General features: G+C 50.9%; 1 protein-coding gene across 2 annotated transcripts; it reads left to right on the top strand.

The window, feature by feature from the left end:
- Positions 1–4,874: 4,874 nt before the first annotated feature.
- Moe (moesin) lies at positions 4,875–10,915 on the top strand. 2 transcript variants are annotated; one of them, XM_003738117.2, is made up of 10 exons: positions 4,875–5,094; positions 6,306–6,356; positions 8,043–8,126; positions 8,243–8,461; positions 8,992–9,170; positions 9,281–9,476; positions 9,569–9,712; positions 9,820–10,263; positions 10,376–10,450; positions 10,547–10,915. In XM_003738117.2, the coding sequence occupies exons 2-10, from the start codon at positions 6,345–6,347 to the stop codon at positions 10,913–10,915; spliced, it is 1,722 nt and encodes a 573-aa protein (XP_003738165.1). In that variant the 5' UTR covers positions 4,875–5,094; positions 6,306–6,344. The 2 variants fall into 2 exon arrangements, with proteins under 2 accessions (XP_003738165.1, XP_018497082.1); XM_018641566.1 differs by lacking the exons at positions 4,875–5,094; positions 6,306–6,356 and having other exon boundaries at positions 8,016–8,126.
- The last annotated feature ends 12,783 nt before the right edge of the window (positions 10,916–23,698 follow it).

Below are 23,698 nucleotides of genomic sequence, written 5' to 3'. Positions count from 1 at the left end.
CTGCACACGCCGAGCATCCGCGCACCGGCGCATCGACTCGTTTATCGAGCTTCGGCCAACAAATGAAACTTCTCGCGAGACGCTTCATCCTCAAAACACAATGATGAACGAGATGTAACTGTTGGAGGACTTGAACTTAGAGTGCTTCTGAGAACACCATTCGATCCTCCAGCATGATGCAATCTTGAACGATCGACAAAGATTCTCGCCTCTTGAAGACGAACCAGAGCGGGGTCTCTCGCTCCACTTTCGCGGCCGAGTCTTTCTGTATGTTCTCCTGGACCGCTTGCAGCGATTTATCTCTCGATGTGTGGTCCCGAGTGGACTTGTGGGGAAAGATATTATAATTAGAACTGAATTGTTCCGGGCTTATTTCTATTTATTATTCTATTCTTATTTCTTATTTCCCTTCCATTCGTCATCGAAAGACTTCATAGTAATGAGTACTTTAGGGCAGTGGTTCCCAAACTTTTTCTTCCGCGGAACCCTTCGCGGAACCCCTAGTGTTCCGTGGAACCCTTCCTCATTTTTCAAAAAATTCAAAGTCCTGTCAATTGCTCTCCCCTTTCAGCTATCAGAGGAGAAAACACGCGTTTGTTCCGGACCAGACCCGAATGTTTATTGCTTAAGTCAATCCTTGCGTTTATGAATGCTCATGTAGTGGGAACGTGCCTTGTGCAACGACCTTCGCAGTGTGCATTCGATGCCGATCGATGCGCCAATCAGAACGATCCCCTTCGGAATTGAGGAAGACATTATTTGGAATCAGGAAAAGAAGTTCCCCACAGGGTTACGACACCTAGGGCCCGTATATGACCGTACATATGGAAGCAAAACCTCGTCGCAGAACCCCGAATCGCGCCGAGAGCAGCCGACGGAACACTGGGGTTCCGCAAAGACTTTTCCACGGAACCCTCGGAGAAGAGCGACGGAACCCCAAGGGTTCCGCGGAACCCAGTTTGGGAACCTCTGCTTTAGGGGAACCTCCGCGCTCCCACAGTAAGGATCGGTGACGGGACCGCTTAATTGTTCCGAAAAATGCCTACCATACAAACTGAAGCCTGCTAGCATCTTTGTCCGGCTCTTCGCTCCTTCTTCCCTTGAGCACGGATCAGAAGTCCCCACCCAATAATCATATCTTCTTCATCGATTCTATCCGATTGTGAGGTTTTGTGCGAAAGCTCGTCTAATAACGGACAATCAGCTAGGGATCCATCAGACCCTCAGATGTTGGCGGACCATGAGATTGGCTCAAACTGTGGAGCTCTCGAAAATGTCTTCAATATTCGCGAGACTTTCGAACATGAAGCTCGATCGCTCGAATAAATTCGAGAACTTCGGAGGGCTCATACCAGTCGATATTCTAGACATTTTTCGAGAATGCCGCCTCTCGTCGAACGCTGACCCGCTCCCACCCCGTCAGTCCTCGGAAACCCGTCGAGCGCTCCTCGGAGATTTCGGATTCCGGGAAGCCATACTCATGACTTCCGGGAATTTCATGAGGAGTCCTCGTACGAATCATCCATCTGATCGACGGACCCGGGAGAAGCTTGTTCATCAATGATTCGGTATAGAACCTCCGACATATCAGCTCCAGCCTATCAGACATTTTCTCGCTAGCCTCAGTTTCATTCTTCTCATGGTGCCACATGCGTCGACAGCAGAGTCTTCCTGCTCACATGCGAGGCCCTTGGAAATGCCCAGCACGGCAAGGTTGAGCACATGCATGGAACACCGTTGTTGATACGATACTTAATTGCATCCATAATAATTGATACTTGATAGACATCTCGAGCCTGATCATGATCGAGGCCGCGTCCGTCACGCCTCACGCCTTCCGTCGGCGACCAGAGCGAGCCTTTCTTGCAGTCGCGATGCTTTTCGCCGAGATATCCTCAATCCTCCTGAGAGCCTGATTTCTCATCCTTTGAGCATTCGCGCCGATATAGCCGAGATCGAAGAATTTCCCTGCTTGCTCAAATCTACATGGGTGCTTCAATTACGCCTCAGCGAGATTACAGTTCAGCCGACTCCCGGTTCCGGAACTGCGAAACAGACCGATACGATTCCTGCAGTCGGTTTCGGAGTCGGTACTCTCCAAGCAGATCTCAGTGAGTCCGGACTTCTATGGATCCTCTATCCCTTAAGTTATTCGCGCATTCTGCGTCGCCCGAATATGCTGCGGTATGCGGAATCGATCGACTTCCGCGAGGTTATAAATCATGGAATGCCCGATTTGGTTTCTCCATTTTCAAAACCACTCGGAGAAGTTTGTGTCTCTCCTCCTGTCTGTTCTCCCAGCGACGCGAAATACAAGAATATACGCATGCGTCTCCGTCGACCAGAAATAGAGCTACTCCCATGAGAAATCCCGCGGGATTCCGGAAACGGTCTCTGATTCTTCGAAATGACTGGTTATCCCTCCGGCGAATTCCCAGACGCTGGCACCGGACCTGGATCTGGTCATCTGGATGAGAAGGAGAGCAGTTCCCGTCCGATGAATTCCTCCAAACCACAGTAGGGTTCTGATACTAATCCGGCCTCGAACGAGTAGGGCGGATGAAGATTCACTCCCGTGACATATTCTTCCACAGCCGCGAAGTCTCGGTGATATTCAAGCTTCGTCAAGCCTTCCAACTCGATGCCTCGATATTATTATGTATATGACTTCAAGCTCTGAACGCTAATACTTAATTCGATGAGCGCATTTGATATCCTCGTGGTGCAGTCTCCCACGAGGAGATCTTCTCAAAAGTGAAAACGATAAATGGAGGATGAAATCGCTCGGACTCAGACAGAAAACACATATATCTCATCCTTGACACCCCTACAAGCTGAGTTGCTGCTCTCAATGCTCATTCAACTAGCTGAAACGAAAAACTACCTGGAACATCAGATTTCCTCGGAGCCGCGAGTCGCGCTTTCTTCTTGTTCTCCGTCTACGGTACAATCGCTGCGATTCTCGACGTTGCTTGAGACCTTGTTTTTTTTAAAAGGCCGAGAACGGCTCCGGAACGTATTCGCATGGATCTCCAAAGCCTCCGAGACTAGATGCATCGAGGCTTTTTCGGAGAAGAGATCGGAGTCCCCAGGAAGCATCTAGTCTCGGACAAGGGTGCATAGCTTCTTGCACCTGAATACCACAGCATGTGCGTCGGCGCGCAGGGGAAATTCGGAAGGCCTTAGCGAGTGATTGTAGGTTGAGGAGATCTGACATCGCTTCGGATCGAGGGCCGATAGCGGATATGATTGAAATCACGGAGGGAGCCCTATAATAAGCTATAGCCAACCAGAGCTGTACCATATGAGTTCCTCAGTCAGGAATCTCAGATTCGGAGATAACGTAACGCGAACGCCAAAAAAAAAACTATACCGAGCGATACAGGGGTAGCATTTGTGTCTTCAAGAGTCGGACAGATTTACGGAAACGGTCAAGCCTCCAATAGAAGGTCCCGCTCCCTCACCTTAGAAGGAAACCTCACTTCGCGGCCGAGCTTCCTTCTCATGATGATGGTTATTCGACGCTAATGGCACACCTTGAATGCCTCCTGGAGGCTTATATCGTGAAAGCCTGACTGGCCGCGCGGCGGCCGAGCGACAACCGATTATCGGAAGGATTCATTTTGCATACTCGATGCAGCGCGATACGAGTATCGAATAGTGTCCACGTATCAGCAATCGACCATTTTTGAATCAAATTCTGATCTCGGAATACATGGCTGACAAATATCCTTAAGTTTCCGGCTTCCAGTGCCGACTGGTGTGCCATCATTGCGAGTGACGTCAGAATTTCGGTTGTCGAAGGTCAAGCATCTTCTGCACTACGAATCGAGGAGTGGAATCTTAAAACATGCCTTGGAAGTACCGCTGCTTTACAATTTTGAGGTCAGTTTGCGCCCTATCGGGCTGTAAATCGCGCGTCTAGTTTATGGGAATCTACAACGAGCTATTCATCGTGACTCATCCGAATGTTGAGGCAGAGCGATTCTCGGTATCAAGAGCTTCTTGCTTAGGAGGATTGTTTCACCTGGACGTCGGATATCCGAACTCGGGATCGTAGAATGCCCCTCCAGGCTTAGACATAGTCCAGAAATGTCCGCCGAAAATTCCCAAGAGGCCACGACCCACAAGCTCAACAAATTGAACTTTGCCGTAACATGGTTTGATGAGACTCAAAACTGTGTGTTTGCAGAAGCTTATCCTAATTTCCCCTCCTTCGTAGACACGGAGAGGCGGGCGCCTCCGCAAGTCCTCTTGAAATGGGTTCGAACGGGAGTTAGCGTCTCGAGATATTGGCTCGCTATCAGACTCCGATAATTGGCATCTACGAACAAGCGGAGAGAGATCGGAGAATTCCCTCCTCAACAAGATACGATGCAAATTCTACGGTACAACACAGAACGCGGCTCCTGAGCTCGAGGAAAAAACCCAAGAAGCTCAGTCACAGGACACATGTTCTCTCGAAACATGTTATGGAGACATGTTCTGGGGTGTACCTATCTCTACTTCTCGCCGACGTGTCCCGAACGCAGATTCTCTCGCGTAAGTCGGCGGAGGCGAGAGCAGAATCCTCAGAGTTCTCCCGGCTCTTGAGCATTCCCTGGAGGTATGGCACGATCAGTTTGCCAATCAGTTCCGACGACCCCTATCCGCAGACTGCTTCCAAACCTTTCTACACAGATGGACTCCCATACGGTTCTGGTCTGACACACCCCGGACTCGAGAGCCCTGTTCCGAGTCGTCAGCGGCGTTGAGAAGACCTCAGCATTATCGCCTGCAGAGAACATCCGGAAGTATGTTCGATGCTCCCCGTGGGCAGAATCGCCCGAAATGGATTCGCAGCGCAGGCAAGATCATTCTACCCTTCGCGCCAGCGGCAGCACTCGAGGCACGCACACGCGCTCGTTCCGTCGCTCGCTCCACTAGTGCTGCGTTTTTGACAGGTTGCCGCCGAGGTTAATCGTTGTCGAGGGAAACCTCGAATCTGTCAAAAGCGCTTGCAATCGTTTCTCGGTTGAGCTTTTCGCCGATTATCGTGATATCGGGTCTTCTCTTCGATTTTGGCCGAACCTTTCGGTTTACCGTCGGAACAAGGTGAGTTGAGGAAAACGCCACCGCAATGGCGTCTCCAACGGCTTCAACGGCCGTGAGCTTCGGTTTTAGGTCGGTGATCGGCATCTGATTGTCAAAGACTTAGAACATTACAATGTATGAATCAATGCGGAATTCCGGCTTGCGTGGTTCCCGGAGCGGCCAGCGTTATGGATCAACAGGTGGTTTGCGGCTCGTGAAATATGACTCACGTCGGCCTGAAGAAACTCGAAATTGAATTCCTCCGGCATAAATCCGGTGAGGGGGGAAAGACCCCTTGTTGTTGACGAGTGAACAAGCGGGGTCTGACAGCGTTTTTCTGAGTTTCTCCGACGACTAAGAACGGAATCTGTATGCGTTGACAGTTGTGCTTCCTCGGTGCCGGATTATGGTATCGGCTCGGGAAGACCTCCCATTCAAGTCTCCAATCGCTCCCGAGGAGAGTATCGGGATATATCCATTCGACTGTAGAGGGAATAGCGCTTCTGGTTGCCAGAAATACGTCCTCCGTCAGGGTATCCCAAAACACACCTGAGTAATTGTTTGTAGCGCACAGAGACTGACGTCATTGAAATATTTCTCGGACTGACGTGAGTCAACCGTATGAATGGATGAGCCATTCGGTACAGGGACTGTACGATAGATGCGTTTTTTACGATTCTAAAAAGTTCACGTAACCTACACGCTAGTCGGGACTGCTGCTCACATCTCCCCAGTTCTGCTCCTATAGAGCGACGCCGGCGGCGTCGCCTTAACGGAGCAGGCACATGGCTTAGTCATGTGACTGTGGATGTCCGCGAGCAAGTTCACAGGAGAGCAGCAAGGGAGCATGATCAACGTCAAACACTTCCCTTAGGAGAGCATTGATGCTGCAGTTCTCCTTTGTCCTCCCGAACTTGTCGCCGTCGTTTGCCTTGCCGGCATCAGGTGAGATTCGGCGACGGTTGTTGAGATCGACCGGCGAGAACGGCCGAACAAACGGACTGCTGAAACTGATTCTCGAGAAACTTCTCCGAGTGGACGGAAGCTCTCGCGGAGGAGTTCATCCTCGGTGTTCGTTTGAGTCACCTTGACGCATCGTACGCTCGGATATCGTGGAAACGACTCTGTTGAACATCTTGCCGAATGGCCGAGGATAGCGGCGGATTAGCCTTTCTGCTCGTCGGCGGGAGACTTCCCCTTCTCTCAGCTAATTCAACGCATTATTCTTTCAGATTATACGCTAACGCAACCGGGCAACTTTAAAACTCAAGATGCCAAAACCTGTGAGTTTCGTTTTCCTTATTCCCCGATGAATCGAGATATATTCCTCAGACGAGTCCGCGTCCTGAGTCGAATGTCTGCAGAAAAAGTCGAAGAGGAGGCAGATGCTGCTCATCGATTCAGAGCGGGTGGAGGTCGGAGTCGCATCGATCGAGAAGCGACAAGAAAGAACGAGAGCGGGGAGGAGATTACTCAAATTTCAAAACTCATTCCGAAAAGCCTCTCCCGTGGTGCGAGTCAAATGCTCTTGGATTCACAACACATTGAAAGTCCAAAAGCCTGGGAGCGTCCAGATAGGTCAGATCTGAACGGGACTCCGGAAAATCGAACGGATCCTCGACGTCAATTTGAACGGAAGTCGCCGGGTATATATGGAGGGTATGGAATACGGGGTGGACCTTGGGTATATTTCGCCAATTATTTTCCGGAACTTCTTTAGCTCAGTGACCACTACTAGCTCCCTGGACTCCTCCTCGGAGAGTTCGCTCCTCTCGTGGAGCGGTCCTCGGTCTCGTGTACGATAAATCTGCGAGGAGCCGAAGTGAAACGGGGTCAGAACAGGCGATCGGTGTCTGTGTGACTGACTTACTAGCTGTCTGTATGTATGAAAACCTATCCGTCTGCCTGCTTTTCTGTTCGGCCAAATCGGTCCCGTTTGAGCGCAGGGAGCGCGGCGTTTGCTGGGCCGTAACCAACCTGTGACCGACTTGAAACAGTGAATCACGTGATTCTACAACGGTGCATGGTCTGCCTCCTTCGTGGGCACAGCCGGAGGCAGTGCCTCACATCGTCGCTGAACCGATTTCGACGTGAGACTTACTGAAAATCAGTTTCACCTGTCGCTCGCCGAGTGAAGACGTTGTAAATAGTCTCTTCATCACCAATCGGAATCTCTCACAGGAGGTCATGGTGGGTTGCGGCAGATTCTCTGCAGGACGATGCCTATCTGCTAGGGATCACGCTCAATCTGACAGCTCCCATCGCTGCTAATTGCGGATTAGCTTTTAGAATGGCGGTCAGCTCGATGGTTTCTTGCCTTTTCGGCTCCAATCACCATTCGTTTACCCCAAAAATGCACTCTCGAAAACGAGCCGGAATCGATCTGTCGTCGAGCTTCCGGAGGAAGGTGCAGCCCTCCACGGGCTTGGCGGCGTGGACGTCAACGCATGCTCGAGAATATTCATCCGAACTAGGGGACCTGATCCGGGATCTCGAGCGAATCGTAGATCGACCCAATGAATATGCTGCGATGAAAGCGCCGCGGGGAACGCGATCCGGAGCCTGAGCTGTGATCAGGCTTCCTTCTCGGCGGCTCGCTCTATTGACAGATCAACGACGGTGGAATTCGGATCTCATGTCGGGTGCCGCCGCTCCCACAGCGGGCTTGTGTCGTTGCTGACCTGAGTGACGACCTACCTGCTTGCCTGTTCGGCTGGCTTGCTGTCTACCTTGTTGGTTGGCTGCTCGCTGTCAATGAGGCTTCGCACCATCCGGAGCGGACGGACTTGTTAGCAATATTTCTCTTTGATCTACGTGTGGAGAAGAATCGATATTATTGTTCTTCTGCTTCTGCTAGGATGGGATGCCGGAGCCATGTCTCTGCTTCCCTCGTGAATAAGCCCCGCAGCTCTCGGGAGAATAACTCGCACTGACTCCCGATGATGATCTCGAATTCTTCCCCCATGCAGGTCAATGTTCGGGTCACGACGATGGACGCGGAACTCGAGTTCGCGATCCAGGCGTCGACCACCGGAAAGCAACTATTCGATCAGGTGAGTGGAATGCGCGCTGACGACAGTGCTGCGATTGATCGATTCATTTATGGACTCGATCCCCCCTGTCGCTCGCCTCGCGGAGGAGTGTCTAATTTTTCTTTCTTCGAATGTAGGTGGTGAAAACGATTGGACTTCGCGAAATTTGGTTCTTTGGCCTACAGTACACAGACACTAAGGGCTGCACCACCTGGTTGAAACTCAACAAGAAGGTTCTGTCGCAAGATGTCAAAAAAGAGAACCCGCTCCTGTTTAAGTTCCGAGCGAAGTTCTTCCCCGAAGATGTTGGTGACGAAATCATCCAGGAGATCACTCTGAAACTCTTCTATCTGCAGGTAAATTCTGTGTAAAAAACAACCCTCCGCCCGTCACTGCCTTTTCGAGCTGCCTTTCGAAAGTCTGATACCTTCATGGGATGTAATCCGATGAGCGACTTTGCGATTTTCGGCGGATTAAACCCCGAACGCTAAAAGCTTGTTGGAATGTTCTGAGGCGAGTCGTTTTTTGGGTCGATGTTGAATTGGAATCATGGATCATCGGAGAGCGCCTTGAACATACCCGTGTCATTCTCTGTTTCGATCCATTAGTTTTTCCTTACGACTTTCGCTTCCTGAAGCTGCTAGAAGTTTCTAGATTCTGGCGCGTCCCCATTTTCCTCTGCGAGTCTCACTGCGGCCTTCCGACTGTGGGCTCCTATTTCCGCCCGAAGACTTCGGACAAAGACTTGCCCGGCATAGTGACCTTCGAATGCTTCACTGTACAAGTCATCCTGCACCATCAATGTTTGATGATCCTGATTGATAATGACGCAGATCATTCGGATCGGAAACCATGTCCCCACTAAAACAATCTGTGCCGACTCCAGGTCAAGAGCGCGATCCTGACAGACGAAATCTACTGCCCACCGGAAACCTCAGTATTGCTCGCCTCCTACGCGGTGCAGGCGAAATATGGAGACTACAACCCTCAAATGCACGGCGACACCTGTCTTGCCAACGACAAGCTGCTGCCGCAGCGAGTGATTGAGCAACATAAACTCACCCGGTGAGCCTAGAATTCGCGAGCGCGAAATCGGATATCAGATTTCTTACATCGAGCTGGGAGCTCTCGCTAATGTGATTGTGCTTGAATAACAAATATTCTGTCTATCTAAGGGAAATGTGGGACGAGAGAATCATCAATTGGTGGATGGAGCACAAGGAAATGGCTCGTGACGACGCCATGATGGAGTACCTTAAGATCGCTCAGGACTTGGAGATGTACGGTGTCAACTACTTCGACATCAAGAACAAGAAGGGAACCGAGTTGTGGCTCGGTGTCGATGCCCTGGGCTTGAATATCTACGAGAAGGTATGTTTCCTCGATTCATGCTCTCAAGCGTCCGTATATCGATGTGTCGAGAGATTCTGAGAAATGACCCTTTCTCTCCGTACAATCGATAGGAAGACAAACTCACGCCGAAAATTGGTTTCCCTTGGAGTGAAATCAGGAATATCTCCTTCAACGACAAGAAGTTCGTCATCAAGCCGATCGACAAGAAAGCGCCCGACTTTGTGTTCTTCGCTCCGAGGCTGAGGATCAACAAGGTGAGTCAGAAGATCCTAGAAATCAGTGACGCGACTGAATAATGGAGTATTCTCCGTGCCTCTTTGCTGAGAGAGATTGACGACCCTTCGCTGTCCCTTATTCGTAGCGTATCCTTGCTTTGTGCATGGGCAACCATGAGCTGTACATGCGCAGGCGAAAGCCCGACACCATCGAAGTCCAACAGATGAAGCAGCAAGCTCAGGAAGAGAAGTCCAACAGGAAACAGGAGCGGGAGAAGCTGAAGAAGGAGAGCGAGCTCCGCTTGGAAGCTGAAAGGAAGCAACAGGAGTATGCTGAGCGAATGAAGAAGATGCAAGCTGAAATCGAACGACATCAAAAAGAGATGCTCGAAGCACAGGACACCATCAAGAAACTCGAGGAACAGCTCCGTCTCGTCCAAGCTGCCAAAGAGGAGTATGAATTCAAGCAGAGGGAACTTCAAGAGATGATGGTGAGATTAGAGAACGAGAAGCATCTGGAAGTCGACGCCAAGACCAAGCTCGAAGAGGAAATCAAGACCAAGGCCGAAGAGGTCGAAGTCATCAAAAAGGTTCGTAGCGACCGTTCGTTTCATTTCCTCAGAGACTGCGAATAACAAATACAATTTGCCGATGAATTCATGATTCCGCAAACTGAACGGCTGCTTCTTCTTGATCCTTCAGGTCGTCGAGGAAAAGGATAACGAGACCAAGAAACTCCAAGAAGAGGTCGAGGAGGCTCGGCGAAGACAACAGGAGGTAAGTCCGTCCCTGCTGCAGGAAAAAATTCGAGGCTTCTCTTGATCATTCTTCATTCTTCAGTGAGTGATGACTCATTTGCATTTTCTTTCGAAGGTGGCCGCCGCTCTCATCGCCGTTTCTTCGACACCCGAGCACCACTACGTTCAAGACTACGAGCATGACGAGCAGGATGACGAAACTACGGACGTGCAGACAGGGGACCTGAACCACAGCGGTAGCAACGAGCACATCCCCCGGCCCGAGGAAGAGAGGAACACCGAGTTGAGCAAGAAGAAAGTTCTCAACGATCAGTTGCAGACTCTCAGCGCCGAACTCGACCTGGCCCGAGAGAAGGATAAGTTGACGACCAACGATCTGCTCCATCAGGACAACGTGAAGAAAGGTCGAGACAAGTACAAGACCCTCCGAGAAATCCGCAAAGGCAATACCAAGCGTCGCGTTGATCAGTTCGAGAACATGTAGAGCCAACAATCGTCAATGAACTTCCTGACCCCCCGTTGCATTGTTACTGTAAGTTGGGGTGAAGACGATCAGCATGGGTGGAGAGAGATCAGAAGGGGCGCCGGATTTGGCGATCCTGCCGGAGACAATCTTAGTCCGCAGATCGGGGACCCGGCCTTAAGATCGCCGGGATTGTAGTCGTCTCGATTTTTGAGGTCGGATAATCTCCGTGCATGTCGCTCGGCCTCACCCCAGGATCCAGTAACAGATTTTTATGACGTTTTGAAATACGCTCCTGAAAAGCGCTGTGGTGCTCCAAATTTCCGTCGGCCGGAACGATGCACGGATCCTAGACTGATTTTCGACAACAATTAAAATACGATTAAGACTGATACGCTGCACGATTTTAATAAATCAACGACTATCTTATTTAAAGTGTCGCCTCCTGGCACCCGCTCTCTCAGGATTTCCATACCGAGCAATACTGCTCTGTTCAGTCTACCTGAGACGTCGATCGCGCAAGGAAGCTAATGCCGAGTGGACCAAGAATCATCTCTTCCCGGATGATTCAGCCTAGCATGCATCAATCATCCGGAGTCTTGATCCCTTTCCAAGCCGAGTGTGGATCTTCGAGAGTAATCAGGAGATCAAGAGAGGAACGTTATGGGAGTTTCAATGAAAACTCAGAGTCGAGATGGCAGCATCTACCCGCTGACCGCTTGTTCCCTTCAAAATCCGGCGCTTTCAGTCAGATCCCGAAACCTTACTGAGGCGATCTTCGGTAGCTCGCCTCATTGCGGAGGCCGCAAGAGAGTAAAACAAGCCCTCCGGCTCAGCTCCAGGCACCTGTTTTGAGCTCAGTGTTCGACCGGTACGGCTGAGTTTCCGTGAGTTCGCCCGTCGTACTTTGGGACAAACAGGGAGCTATTATGCATCATGTGGCGCTCATGGGGGCGGGGCATGACAGCCGGATCGAATCGCTGTATTTTGTCACAAGTCTTCTCGTTCTCTCCCCCTTCTCTCGCGGAGAACATTCTTAATGGGAGGCTGACGACGCCTCTGTGTACGGAACCCACATAGTTCTGTTCGCCTTGTCCACAATTTTCAGATGAGAACCAACTCCACGAATTTTCACCACAAGATATCCCGTATATCGTATCTCAATATACAGAGCCCTCGCAAGAATCAAGGCCGAGAATTTCCGGGATAAGAATCCGGACATCATCCGAGTCCTATACGTATAGAGTGCTTCTCTGGTACAAGGACCAAGCCCAAGAATCTTTGCAATAAGAAATTCGAGAATCGGCACACCGAGCTCGTCGTATTTTGACGAAAATTGGGTCGAATCGAATGCCTTCTTGGAAAGGGAGCGTTTTCCGTTGAGAGACTGAGTATGTGATGAGTTATGAGATCGAATGCGTATTCACGTTATTATTGAACGTTAGTCGGAAGGTATAAAATCTGACTGCAACATTAGGATGTACGAGTTATGCACTCAATTTGAAGTCGAGGTCAAAGCCAACAGGTTCTCTCGCCCGCTCCTTCACCGCATCTATTCATAGCCAGCGCGCTGACCAACCAGTCCTTTCATTCGCATGCATTCATATTGGCGCTCTTTTATGAAGTCCCGTCGTCGTCGACAACAAAGTGTGGATAAGGGTCCTTTCGAAATTCGCTCTGTTTGCAGTTCAAGGAGTCACCTTTCAGAAGCTCTCAGCGACTCCGTCGAGTAATGAGAGAGTGCGCGGTATGGCTTACGAGATATCCCCTCGGCTTGCATGACTTTTTCGAAAAGAGGGCTCTGACACGATTTCAATGCATACCGATAAATCATCGGTTCTTGCAGCGTGCAGCTGTCGCACGACATGGAATAGATTGAAATTCGTGAACAAGAAAGAGCTCGGTAATTCAGCTAAGAGATCGAGGCAGTCAACTCCGGAGCATCGTCCCTCTCACGAGGGCATGTCAGTTGGGAGACGGTTTGACCAGGTCGGGGTAGCCAGAGCACCGGAAGCCATTTCCTTTTTGGGAATGCAAGATCGAGCGTCCTGGAAGCGATTGGAGGGCGCGCGCGCCCCTGCAATGAAGACCTACCGCGTTTTCGGGAGGTTTCCTGGAATTCTCTCATTCCGACATTAGATCGAAGACTTCCCGCAATCCGAAAGCTCTCCAAACATGAGGTCGAGGCTGGGGTCCTGTCACGAAGATTCAGGCTCGGGCTTGACACATTTGAGACAATTGACTTCTGAGTCAATGTTTCGCGAGGGTAAATAGTGAACTTAGCTTGAGAGTGCGGAATGGGAGCGTCAGTTCAAGGTCGTGATGAAGGTGACGTCGTCCAAGGGAGGTCCACTTCACATTGGCCTCCGTTGCGGAATTCCTTCGATTCGGGGTCTGCCTTCCGTAGGCGGAGCTTCCGGCTCCTCCTATAACTGCGAACTTCGGGCGCTCTTCGCGAAGTGCTGATTCTTTGAGGGATTCCAAGAAGTGCGGTGATCTGTCGACGCGGAACTTACGGGAACGGAAAACGTACTTACGAAGTGACCCCCGGACGATCTGGTTGACATGTTCATCAAAGCGCAGCAGTAGAACTTCACCCGGAGGAGCGAGGTGAGTTTGGGCTTCAGACGCAGAGTTCGTTCATGGCACCGACTTCGTGACAGTTTTGCCCTATTCCAACGCGCCAGATCAGAACCCTGATACAGCAGGCTGGAACTCTCTAAGAGCATGAGTTGGACGCTATCTATCGCACTATGTTCAAGAAGCGTTCCCCTGAGGCTTTGCCCGCGACGGACGTTCCCGCGTAGTCAGTGTTTCCGGACGCTTCCTTGGGGCAGATAACATGCTGCCAAGCAGTCGAAATCTCCAAGCTTTTGGAAGAGCTCGCCGCTCAATCGACTGTGGGATGGAGGGTTGGAGGATGAAGCTTACTATAGAGGGTTCCGAATGAACGCGATGTTTCTTCCAAGGTTTGCAACGATCACGAGTCTACGGCAAGGCTGTCCCGATCGGATGTTGGGACAGGAGTTCCGATGTGGCGACAGCGGAGCAAGCTTCCTCCTCAAGTTAGCTCTTTGGATTCACTGTACCTCGATCCCCTCGGCCCCATTGTTTCTTCGATAGTTCCTCTGGGAGCGATGAGTTCCATTTGTATCATATCTTCATGCCGGAGTGAACAGAAGGGGAAGGATCTCCAGGACGGAACGTCACAACCTTCTGCGGAAGGTCTACGGCGGTTGACCTCTGTCGATACTATTGCTTCGTGCCTTATGAGAGCGGAGCTGGGCGATTCTTGAGAGCGCCGCTGACATACGAACAGAAAGGATTGTCCGCATCCCCTTGGAGGAAGGCTCCTCGCTTGTCGACGGATTGCAGGAGCTGCGATCAAGGTCTGGGCGATACAGGTTTCGGAAGCGAGTTCAGAAGACCGAGTCCTCACGCCTGCAGGGATGGGAAGCCGGCCGTCGCTGACTTCTACCGCGGCCGAAAGATCGATCAAATAATCGTGATAATTATCGAACTACATATACCCGGTATTCTACCCCGTCAGAACCCATTTGGTAAGCTGTAGGAGTTGGCCCGATTGTCGTTCGATGGCGTGAATCGAGCCGGAAATATTTCTTGGGAGTATTTCGGTGTTTGGGAACGAGAAGCAGAGCGTGAGGCGCTTTGTCTGACCGGAGCTGGGTTCCCTGTTACCGTCCGATTTTCTCGGGAACAATCCTACAAATCCGGCATTTACGTTCACCTATTACTCTCACCTGGTCATATTCGACTCGAGATTCTTTCTACGCTCTGTCCCGGTGCGAGACTCTCCGGAGGACTGCGGTGTATCTCATCTTCGTGGGAGAATAAGGATGGGGGTCGGGAGAAGAACTCGCTCGCTGACGAGCTCCCTTCCTCACGTGCAATGTGCGTTGAGCCGGAGTCGCTCGGACGATCAGGCCAAGGGTCAGAATGCGCGATCCCACCCGGAGATCAGCTACCGCTGCTTTCGATGAGATCAGCTCATTTTGAGACTGTAACATCGCTCGGTGGCATAAGCAGCTAGCCTCATCGTTTCCAGTTTGAATTCACCAAATGTTTGTGCTGCTTTAGGGAGATCGAAAGAATACCCGGAGGAAAAGCTCATGGGAGAGGAGAGCTCACGTGGGACTCGCCTTGTGACGATTCGAATGCTCGAGCGGGCTGATTCCTCTGGGAAGCGGTACGAATGGCTGTCATGCTGCTTCGTGTGCTCAAGAACTCGAGAGCTGCCACGAGTCGCGAAGTTCGTTTTCCGACTCCGTTCGCGATGCTGTTTCATCATCTTCGTGGTGAAGTCTAGGCGAATCGACTCAGGAAAACGCCTCGGCGCCTTTGAAAGAAGCTTGTGGCCTCCACAACTCTTGGCTTTGTCTTCGCACAATACCTCGAATCAGTGAGCTCTCAGGCCGAAGTTGAAGAGACGCTTTCCGTTAATTAAATTCATCGCCGTCTCTGCATGAGCGGATGGATGCTATAGACATAGAGTCACCGTGCGCAGTGAAATATTTTCCGATTCACGATCGTTTGTCTGAGGGGAACTGATCACCTAGGGACCTCGCTTTCGCTAAGTAAAACTACCGGACCGCGTGAAACTCTTGGGAGCAATCCACTATCTGGATCTCACGACGCGAGGGCTTCAGTACCGTTGCATTCCTTCTGTATTCTACCGTATTCGTTCATACAATCTTAAACTCACACAACGAAAGGATATAAGTTCGAAGTTGCTTCAAGCCTCGGAGCTCGGGCGCGGGGAATGCCCAGGAGGAGACATCCTCCCGGACGTGGATACCCTAGTTCAAAAGTTGCTCAAAAGCCTCGAGGTGCCCGATAGCCCGCGCTTGCTCGGTGACTCCCTATCGTCTCCGAAGTAGTATGCTGTCAATTCAAAAAATTTGTCGAATTCCGGATGAAGTGTGGAGCCCAGTTTCGATTCTTGCTCAACTTGACTTACAGACACGTGTCTTCTGAGCTTCTATGCGCAGTTCCGTCCGCGCCTATTCTCGACTTCGTGGTCACCACCTGGCGAAGCGATCCGAAAGACGAATCGCGCGTCGACCGTGAGACTCGCTGCCCGAAACCCACCTAACTATCTAGCTGATTCTGGAGTGTTGATCACTGCTGTGAGAAAGGTCGCTGGTGTAGCGCGTTCTCGCATGCGCTCTGTTGATCCACCGCGGTTCGAAGATGCTCCATCTAGGGAGCCGAAGACGCTTGATCGAGAGCAGCCCTGCGCGCAAGAATCTTCGCGTCCCCTCGGCGGAGCTTCGGGGCCTGGATCGCGAACCTCAAGATGTGTCAGCCATCCCCTCAGAGAGCGGCAATCGGTCATTCCGGTCTTCTCCACCGAACTCGAAGGCCGCCGAGTTTTACTGTTATTCCATGCTCGTGTTCGATTGAAGTACTCCTTCTGCCTGGCTCGGTACGGAGCGAAAAACCCCGAGATGAGTTGACGAGTCGCTGTGATGTGGCACCAAGTGAGGGCCCATATCCGCCACCAGCCAGCAGAGTCAAGTTTGTTCGGGACTCTGAAGGCTCGCACTTCACCTGCGTGGCGCAATCAATGAACTCGATGCATGGGATCAAGCGTATCGTCCAGCGAATTACCATGGCGTGCGCTGCACGACCGAGGCAGCGTGGTGATCGCCAAGAGCTTTTGAAGTTTGACAGGAGCCCACAGAGTGGGTTCTATTGACAGCCCCTCGCCATTAACATTTTAAGCAGCCCGTCATACAGGCCGCCCCCATTCGCGATCATAGAGTATTCCGCCGAATAGGACACCGATCCTCTGCGCTCCATGCTTTGATCGTTTTCCGTTCGCACAATGGCCCAATGAATTCACGAGGACCAGTCCCTGAAACAGTACTGTGGGTGTAACGGTGCCGGCTTATCGCTCGTCTCGATGCAGCCAATCCTCTGTGTGAGAACGGGAGGGGAGATTCCGCTGCACCGTTCGGGTGAATATCTTCGAGGTCATCGCAATATCATGAAACGTTCGGGCAAATATCGTTCTTTATAAGATTCGCTTTTGAGCGATTCCGGCCCACGGTTCGGTGAGCAGTTCGTCGATCCCTCTGCAGAGAGCGGGCGGATCGATAGACGATTATCTCGGATACGCTCCCGAGATAATCTTCGTACGACATCCCGAATGCAGCTCATGAAGGAGAGTATAGATTGCGTCCAGGAAGAGGTGAAAATTCCGAGCTGATGATCCGGTTCCTATGGTAATTGTAATTTATTGATCCAGATGGGTTTTCTATACAAGACTAGCGTACCCTGCCGCGCTTCGCTGCGGCTCGAAGCATTTCACCGTGAATTTCCCGAGAGCAGCCCTCTTCCATAGTAGAAGCTTTCCAATAGAGGTCACCCTGCCAGAGCTCCTGGGGAAACGAAAGCCCCCCTTCAGAAGAAGCTCCCGGATTTCAAAGTCGGCTAAGAGGCGAAGCTGGCGTGCCCGACGTCGGAACATCGGCGCCCAAGTATCTTCGCCTGAAGGAGTCCTTCCGGGACGGTCGCTAACGTGCATTGATTGCCAAGTTCTATATCGAGAACACACATTTCCCCAGACTTCCATAATCACTGATCAATTTTTCCGACGCGAAATTTTCCTTGAAATATTGTGAGCCACTCTCCAATAGAAGCCCCAACCGGTAGCATTTGAAGATAGGGAAGACCGGGTCACTATTCGGAGATTTACGGTATGGTCTCCGTCGATCTCCGATGCTCGTTTCCTTCTCGGACATGTGCCATGATTAGAGTTGCGATATGAGAGGACACATCCTTTTTTGTCCACTTTGGCCGCTTTTTGGGGGTTTTCTCGGGAATGTCCGCCTTTCCGGAATTTTCGAGGAAGTACCGCTAAATTCGATGATAAAATTTGAATTTCTGCGCTATTTTTTCGCCGAAGGCACCGAGGTCTCGGCTACACAAGCGTAAGCCAGAGGCGCCGGGGGCTGGGTCGGAAATTCTCTTCTCACTCAGCAGATTGTCTCTGAGCGATCGTTAGGGCATCGAAGTTCAGTCGATTGTTGCTTATTTGGAAAATGGTTGGAGAGTCGAATCAATTCCATGGAAAGGGCAAAAAACATGGAATAGAGTGTCCGCTTTTGGAGTCCGCTTTCCGTCCCGATGTTCGCGCGGACATTGTCCTTTTTTCGGGAAAGAAATGTCCTCTCATATCGCAGCTCTAGCCATGATATTTGCGGTGCTTTCGTTATCTCGTTTTCTGCTATTTTGTCCGAAGTTCACTCATTATCAGAATCTGACATCGAAAAATCACTTTCACTTACCTGCGCATCTGCCTCGAGGATTCATCTCCAAACATGAACATATATGATGCTCATATAAATCCGATCTTGATTCCCTGACTCTCGAGCCTCAGCGGGCACGATAACCGCGAGAGCGATAAGACTCCCGTTTCGACGGTAAGAATTTGGCCCCCGTTCCCGATTCCCCGACTCTCAAGCCTAACGGGCACCACACACACACCTTTGGTCTCACCATCCGGTTTATGCCGAAAGCATTGTCCTGAAGTCCGAACTTCGGACATCATCAGAATCCCATACCGAAACATTACACATCACACTCACCCACCTTCACATCATGTACCCCGATGATTCATTTCCAACCATGAACAGATGGTGCTCATATAAATCTTCAACTGATCATCAGAAGATAAACGGAGTCTTTTGTCTCACTATCCGGTGCGTACACAACAAACGAATTCGATGATTCACCGACACGTGAACATTCTACGAACAGTCATCCGTGCGATATGAGCATGGATTCTCGAAGATCAGGCCGCATGCCTGCAGTAATTGACCTTGTGCCATATTGACACGCACGGGAAGCACGGCAAATCGCAGCCGTTTGAACCCGAACTTTGTCGGTCGGTATGATCGGGAATTCCGCCCTCAAATTTCCCACACAGAATCATCACGATTTCTGATGCGCCGCATGCTCCCCAGGATTCATTTTCGATTTACAACTCACGACAGGATGAACATACGACGCTCATGTCACCGACATCGACAACAGAGAGTCGACAATATGAAAAAAGGTGCATGGAATCAAAATCGAACGCAACGCAGAGCGATTCGATTGTCCGTGAGCCATTCGCCCTCATCGCGCATCACTCTGTCTCTGTATGCCAGGCTTAAAGTCTGCTGCTCCGCAGTCTCAGCTGAGCGGGTTTCAAGTTTCAAGAGACAAAACGCAGTGCATCCTTGGCCTCAATTCTCGATGCTCAATATCTTCGATGGAAATCGAAGAAAGAGCACGCGCGTGGACGGCACCCGTTCTCGATTCCCTGACTCTCAAGCCTGGGCACGATGACCGTGAGAGCGATAAGCCTTCCGTTTTGACCGAATGGAGTTGGCCCCCGATGTCCCCGATCCTGATTCCGACCCTCAAGACGTCACGGGGACGATGAAACGAAGAGAGCGATCGAACTCCCGTTACGACCCGTTCGGTCGTGTAAGGTTGCTCGCTACCCCTCGCCGAGCGGATTGTACCGCTCGAGAAACGCCAAAAAAGACGACGACGTTGAGCCGACTGAGGCAAGAGGCAAACTTTGGGGGTTTGGGGAATCAGAAATAGGGTTTTGAGCGTATACAAACCATCCCGCAATGGGTATGGTTAATGTTGTCAAGTTTAAGAATGAGAGAATCCGTTCAGCAGTTTTGGCGAGCATAGGTAACATAGAAACCCTGCGGAGATTTTTATATATAGAGAAGAAGAAGAAGAAGATGACGCATCAGCCTTTCATGTCAGGCGCTATTAAGCAGATCTTTGGTTTCCTTCTCCCATTTTTCTAGGATTCGTTTGGTTTTTGTCACGATCGAAGGGTCCTGTATTCTCTCTAGGAGGCCTAATCTTTAGAGTAAATCTTCGTCCGTGTAGTATGCGTCGTTGCATTCGAAGATCACATGTTTTACAGTCGCTTCAAATCTTCCGCATCTGGGGCAGGTGTCCTCCTGCTGCGGGTCAATAGACCTACCTCGGCTTTTCGTCGGTTATTTTTCCCACTCTGGCCAAGGCCAGGAGAGTGCCTCTCTTCGGTTTCCGTAGAGGAAGGTTTGGATACCGAGGCTGTTCTTGCCTTGCCGGTAAACTTCGAGGCTTGATTTCAGCATCATGTTCTGTCTCATCATCTGTTCTGCATCATGTCTGTGTTGTCTGGAGTCCAGACGCTCTCCTGGGTCTCTCTGATTTTTTTTTATCTGAGAGTTATAGGTATTCAAACATGGTGCTCCCGAGTCCCGAGACTGAATATGCAACTTCGATTGTATCGCAGTTGTATGTCCTTTTCGGGTGTTCCTTTCGTACATTTTTGTTCGTATGCCCACTATCTCCATCATACTCAGTAACGCTGTTGGCCACCTGTCATGAGTCATGAGTAGGGCTGTGCAAAATATGCACCAAAAACTCGAAAATATGCATGCAGTATGCACGAAAAATACGGCCAAATATGCATGAAAATATGCACGGATTTTTTATAAGAGATCCTTGTTACAAGCAACCACGACCGATTTCTTTAGTTTTTCAAAGAGGAATGAGTTCCCGTTGTCTAGCACTATCGCCCTATACCGCGGGAAAGAACGCTCCTCTTCGCATGGTACCAGAGCCAACTGAGCTCTCTCGAATGTTTGGCGGCAGTCTACATCTCAAGTCAGAGGTTGCACGGCGTCGACGGTTGCACGCCGCCTACCAACATCGGCAGTCAGAGCTGAGGCACCCTGGAATCATCTGAACGTACTTCATCAGGAGGGTTTTCGACAGATTTTGCTCTGGCTCGTGAGAACCGACGGGTGCTCGAGTGGTTAGCGCGTTTGTCACTTCTCGTGCAAACGTGCGTTCCACTTCGTGAAATGCCGCAACATCGCCGCTCGATCGGGAGGTGGCGTGGGTTCGATCCCTGTTGCCGACAAAATATTCCTTACGGAAAGGCAGGTACTCGGCCTTGATCCTCCTGGGTACATTTGCTCTATGGATCCGTCCTCGGGAGCAATGTGAACAGCAGCACCCGGGACTGCGATTAAACCTCGGCTGTGTGGTCCAGCCCGAAAAAGTTTTCCTGGCTCGTGAGGAGAAGTCGACATGCTGTCGACTTGAGATTGAAAACTCATATATGGGAGCTCATAAGACGGAATTATATAAAAATTCACGAAAACTCAGAAATCGGCGAAATATGCAGTATGCATAAAAATATGCATTATGCGTGATGCACAGCCCTAGTCATGAGACATGACTTCGATTCTTTTCATATAGGTACCTCAATTTGCTCTGGGCTTCCCTCGCTTCAAAGGAGGATCACCCGAGCTCGCCGGTGATGGATTCGTTCGCGGTTTTATAGGATGTGATTCATAATGCCCCTTTTCCCCGCATCTCTCTGCCGTTGTTCGAGTTTTGCGAGTAATTTCCCAGTTGCAACGGTTACTGCGTTTGCGTAGGTCAATTGTGGTACCGCGGTTGCCTTCCACTGTGTTCTAGAAACTTCGAATCGGTTGAAGCCCCAAACGGAAGTTGCGTGCATTCTGTGCAATGCTACTAGGGATTGTTTTTCCCAGATTTTCTTTTGAATCGACCATTTCGTATCGGGTTTTTCAATGTTGACGCTGGCGCTGTGGCTTCAATCGGCTCCTAGGTCTGGAAGTCCTTCCGATCGGCCTTCTAGTAGGGGGTCCGTCCGAAAGACCCGAGAAGTCACCGACGGGACAGCTGGGCTGATAGCGCTGCCGACTAACGAGCATGAGCAGCCAAGAGGTGCGCGGCCAGGGACCCGAATGCCGTCGATGTGCACGGTCGGCACCAGGTCCCTTAATTGATTAATGGCCTGCTCGAACAGGGAAGTCATATAGGTAAGGGGTCGCCGACAGGGATCTTCGTCGACATATTCGTCGGGATATTCGTCAAGGGTCTTCGCGGAGGGAGCTTATCCCGGAAAGCGAATTACGGGAGAAAAGGATCCACGCTGCACATATTCCTTTCTCTCAAACCTCACTCAACTATCCATGCTCCCTGAGTCGGAATAGGTAAACAGACTGTTTCTCTCTGCGAGTCCATCGTTACGCGCCCGACGAGGCCTGGACCGAATCTATTTTTCCACGCACCGCTATGCATGGAACTCCAAGTTGGCTGTGAGGAGTCCCGGCATGGCTCTGGCGAGGATCAACGGCGTTCCGGTCAATTTTGTGCACGGCGCCGGTATAATGTGGGAGAAAAAAATTCGCGGGAGGAACAGGGGCATTGATATGAATTCTACGGCTCGTATAGATTGTGAAAAATATTTGATGAACGCGTTAGGGTTACAAAATTACTTGAAGTGAAGTTTTCCCTGAGCGGGAAAATGACGACGAATTCTTCAGTGTAATCCGTCGCTCGCTCGCTCGACCGACTGACGGACCGACCAAACGAGTAAGTGAGCCAGTGAGGTACTCAAGGAGGGGGCGCTGCGGCAGGGCGATAGAGAAAAGGCGCCAAGATGATAGTCAAGGGAGAAGGAGAATTTAATAAACGAATTCCGAACTAAGCTTTATTCTCATATTTGTCACCGCGCCAGTCCCTCGTTTTAGTCCCTTCCCGTTTGCTCTCACCTTCTTTTCGTTCGTTCGTTCATTCATACGCACTCTGGTTCCCTTGCTCGCTCGCTCGCTCACGTACACAGCCGGCGGCTTGCCTGTCTGCCGAGCTGGCATAGAGGAGCCGGGGCCCGGAGGCGCGAGAGGCGGTTTGCGCGATGATCTTCTCTCTTCACTTTCATTCTTCCTTCCTTCCGTTCGGACCTCATATTTCGAAGCGGGTGACAGAGAACGAACGGCCTGCCTGTTTGCCGGTTGGTCGGTCGGTCGCTTGGCTGGCCGCGGACCGAACGGGAGAGAGGACAACAAAAAGAAAAGACGACGGGTCCCCCTGGGTTAAGAGACTCGCAGGGCTGGCGGGCAGGCGCACGCACGCAGGCGAGCGGGCGGCCAGGGGACGTCGACGGCGAGGGAGCAGATATTTGCCTGTCAAAGAGGAGCTCCCGCTTGCCGAACAAGTCAACCAACCCGACTTGCTGGGTGCCCGTTTGCCTGCCTGCCCGCCCGTCCGCCCACAATGATGATCGTTGAAATCTCCCCAACATTCCCTACTTCACCTCGTCGCGGAGGCTTAGCACGACCTCGGAACGCGACGGGAGGTGTTTTCGCGAGGAACTTGATTTTGTCAAGCGGACGCCATTGTCATAGACGAACAGACTACAATAAATACGCGACCCTGTATCATGCCTCCTACTTCTCGAGAGAGAGAGAGATTGATTTTTTCGGGAAAGTTCGCGGAGGAATCTATAGAAATATCGCTTCACAGCTGCGACATCCCCTTTCCGACGATGAGAATTCGATGGAATGAGAGACGGTTGCGCTCCTGATTCAGATGTTCCCCTTCTCTCGAGGGGAATATCGAGAGGAATCTCCTCGAAAGTCGCAGCGATCTCCTCTTCTGCCGATCGACGAGGTTCCGGGAAACACGGAACCATTCCCAGCCCTCGTGGGATCAGGGAAGAGGTTGCTGCTCCACCCACTTGGATGAATTTCGGAAAGAAAACTGGGTTTCAACGCCATATGATCCCATACGAGAGAGTAGAGAATAAGAACTATATTCGCGTTCCTCCATTTGACCTACATTAAGCTTCAGTATTCGCTTTTCGATGAGTCGGAGCGCGATTACCGACGAAGGCAATCGAGGAGTCCGTATTTCTTGATGTCCTGTTGTCGTGTGTCAATGTTGATGTTTTCTCGTCAG

This window comes from Galendromus occidentalis, unplaced genomic scaffold (genome assembly GCF_000255335.2).
Source record: "Galendromus occidentalis unplaced genomic scaffold, Mocc_1.1 scf7180000075782, whole genome shotgun sequence".
NCBI classification, from domain to species: Eukaryota; Metazoa; Arthropoda; class Arachnida; order Mesostigmata; family Phytoseiidae; genus Galendromus; species Galendromus occidentalis.
The sequence above is the reverse complement of the archived record's forward strand: the minus strand, read 5'-3'. Positions and strand labels throughout refer to the sequence as shown.

Bases quoted from the DNA above. Each gene is read 5' to 3' on its own strand.
- Moe (XM_018641566.1), top strand. From the start codon at position 8,016: ATGATCTCGAATTCTTCCCCCATGCAGGTCAATGTTCGGGTCACGACG. The intron at 9,171-9,280 runs GTGAGCCTAGAA...TGTCTATCTAAG, and splicing joins GAGCAACATAAACTCACCCG to GGAAATGTGGGACGAGAGAA. The intron at 9,713-9,819 runs GTGAGTCAGAAG...CCTTATTCGTAG, and splicing joins CGAGGCTGAGGATCAACAAG to CGTATCCTTGCTTTGTGCAT.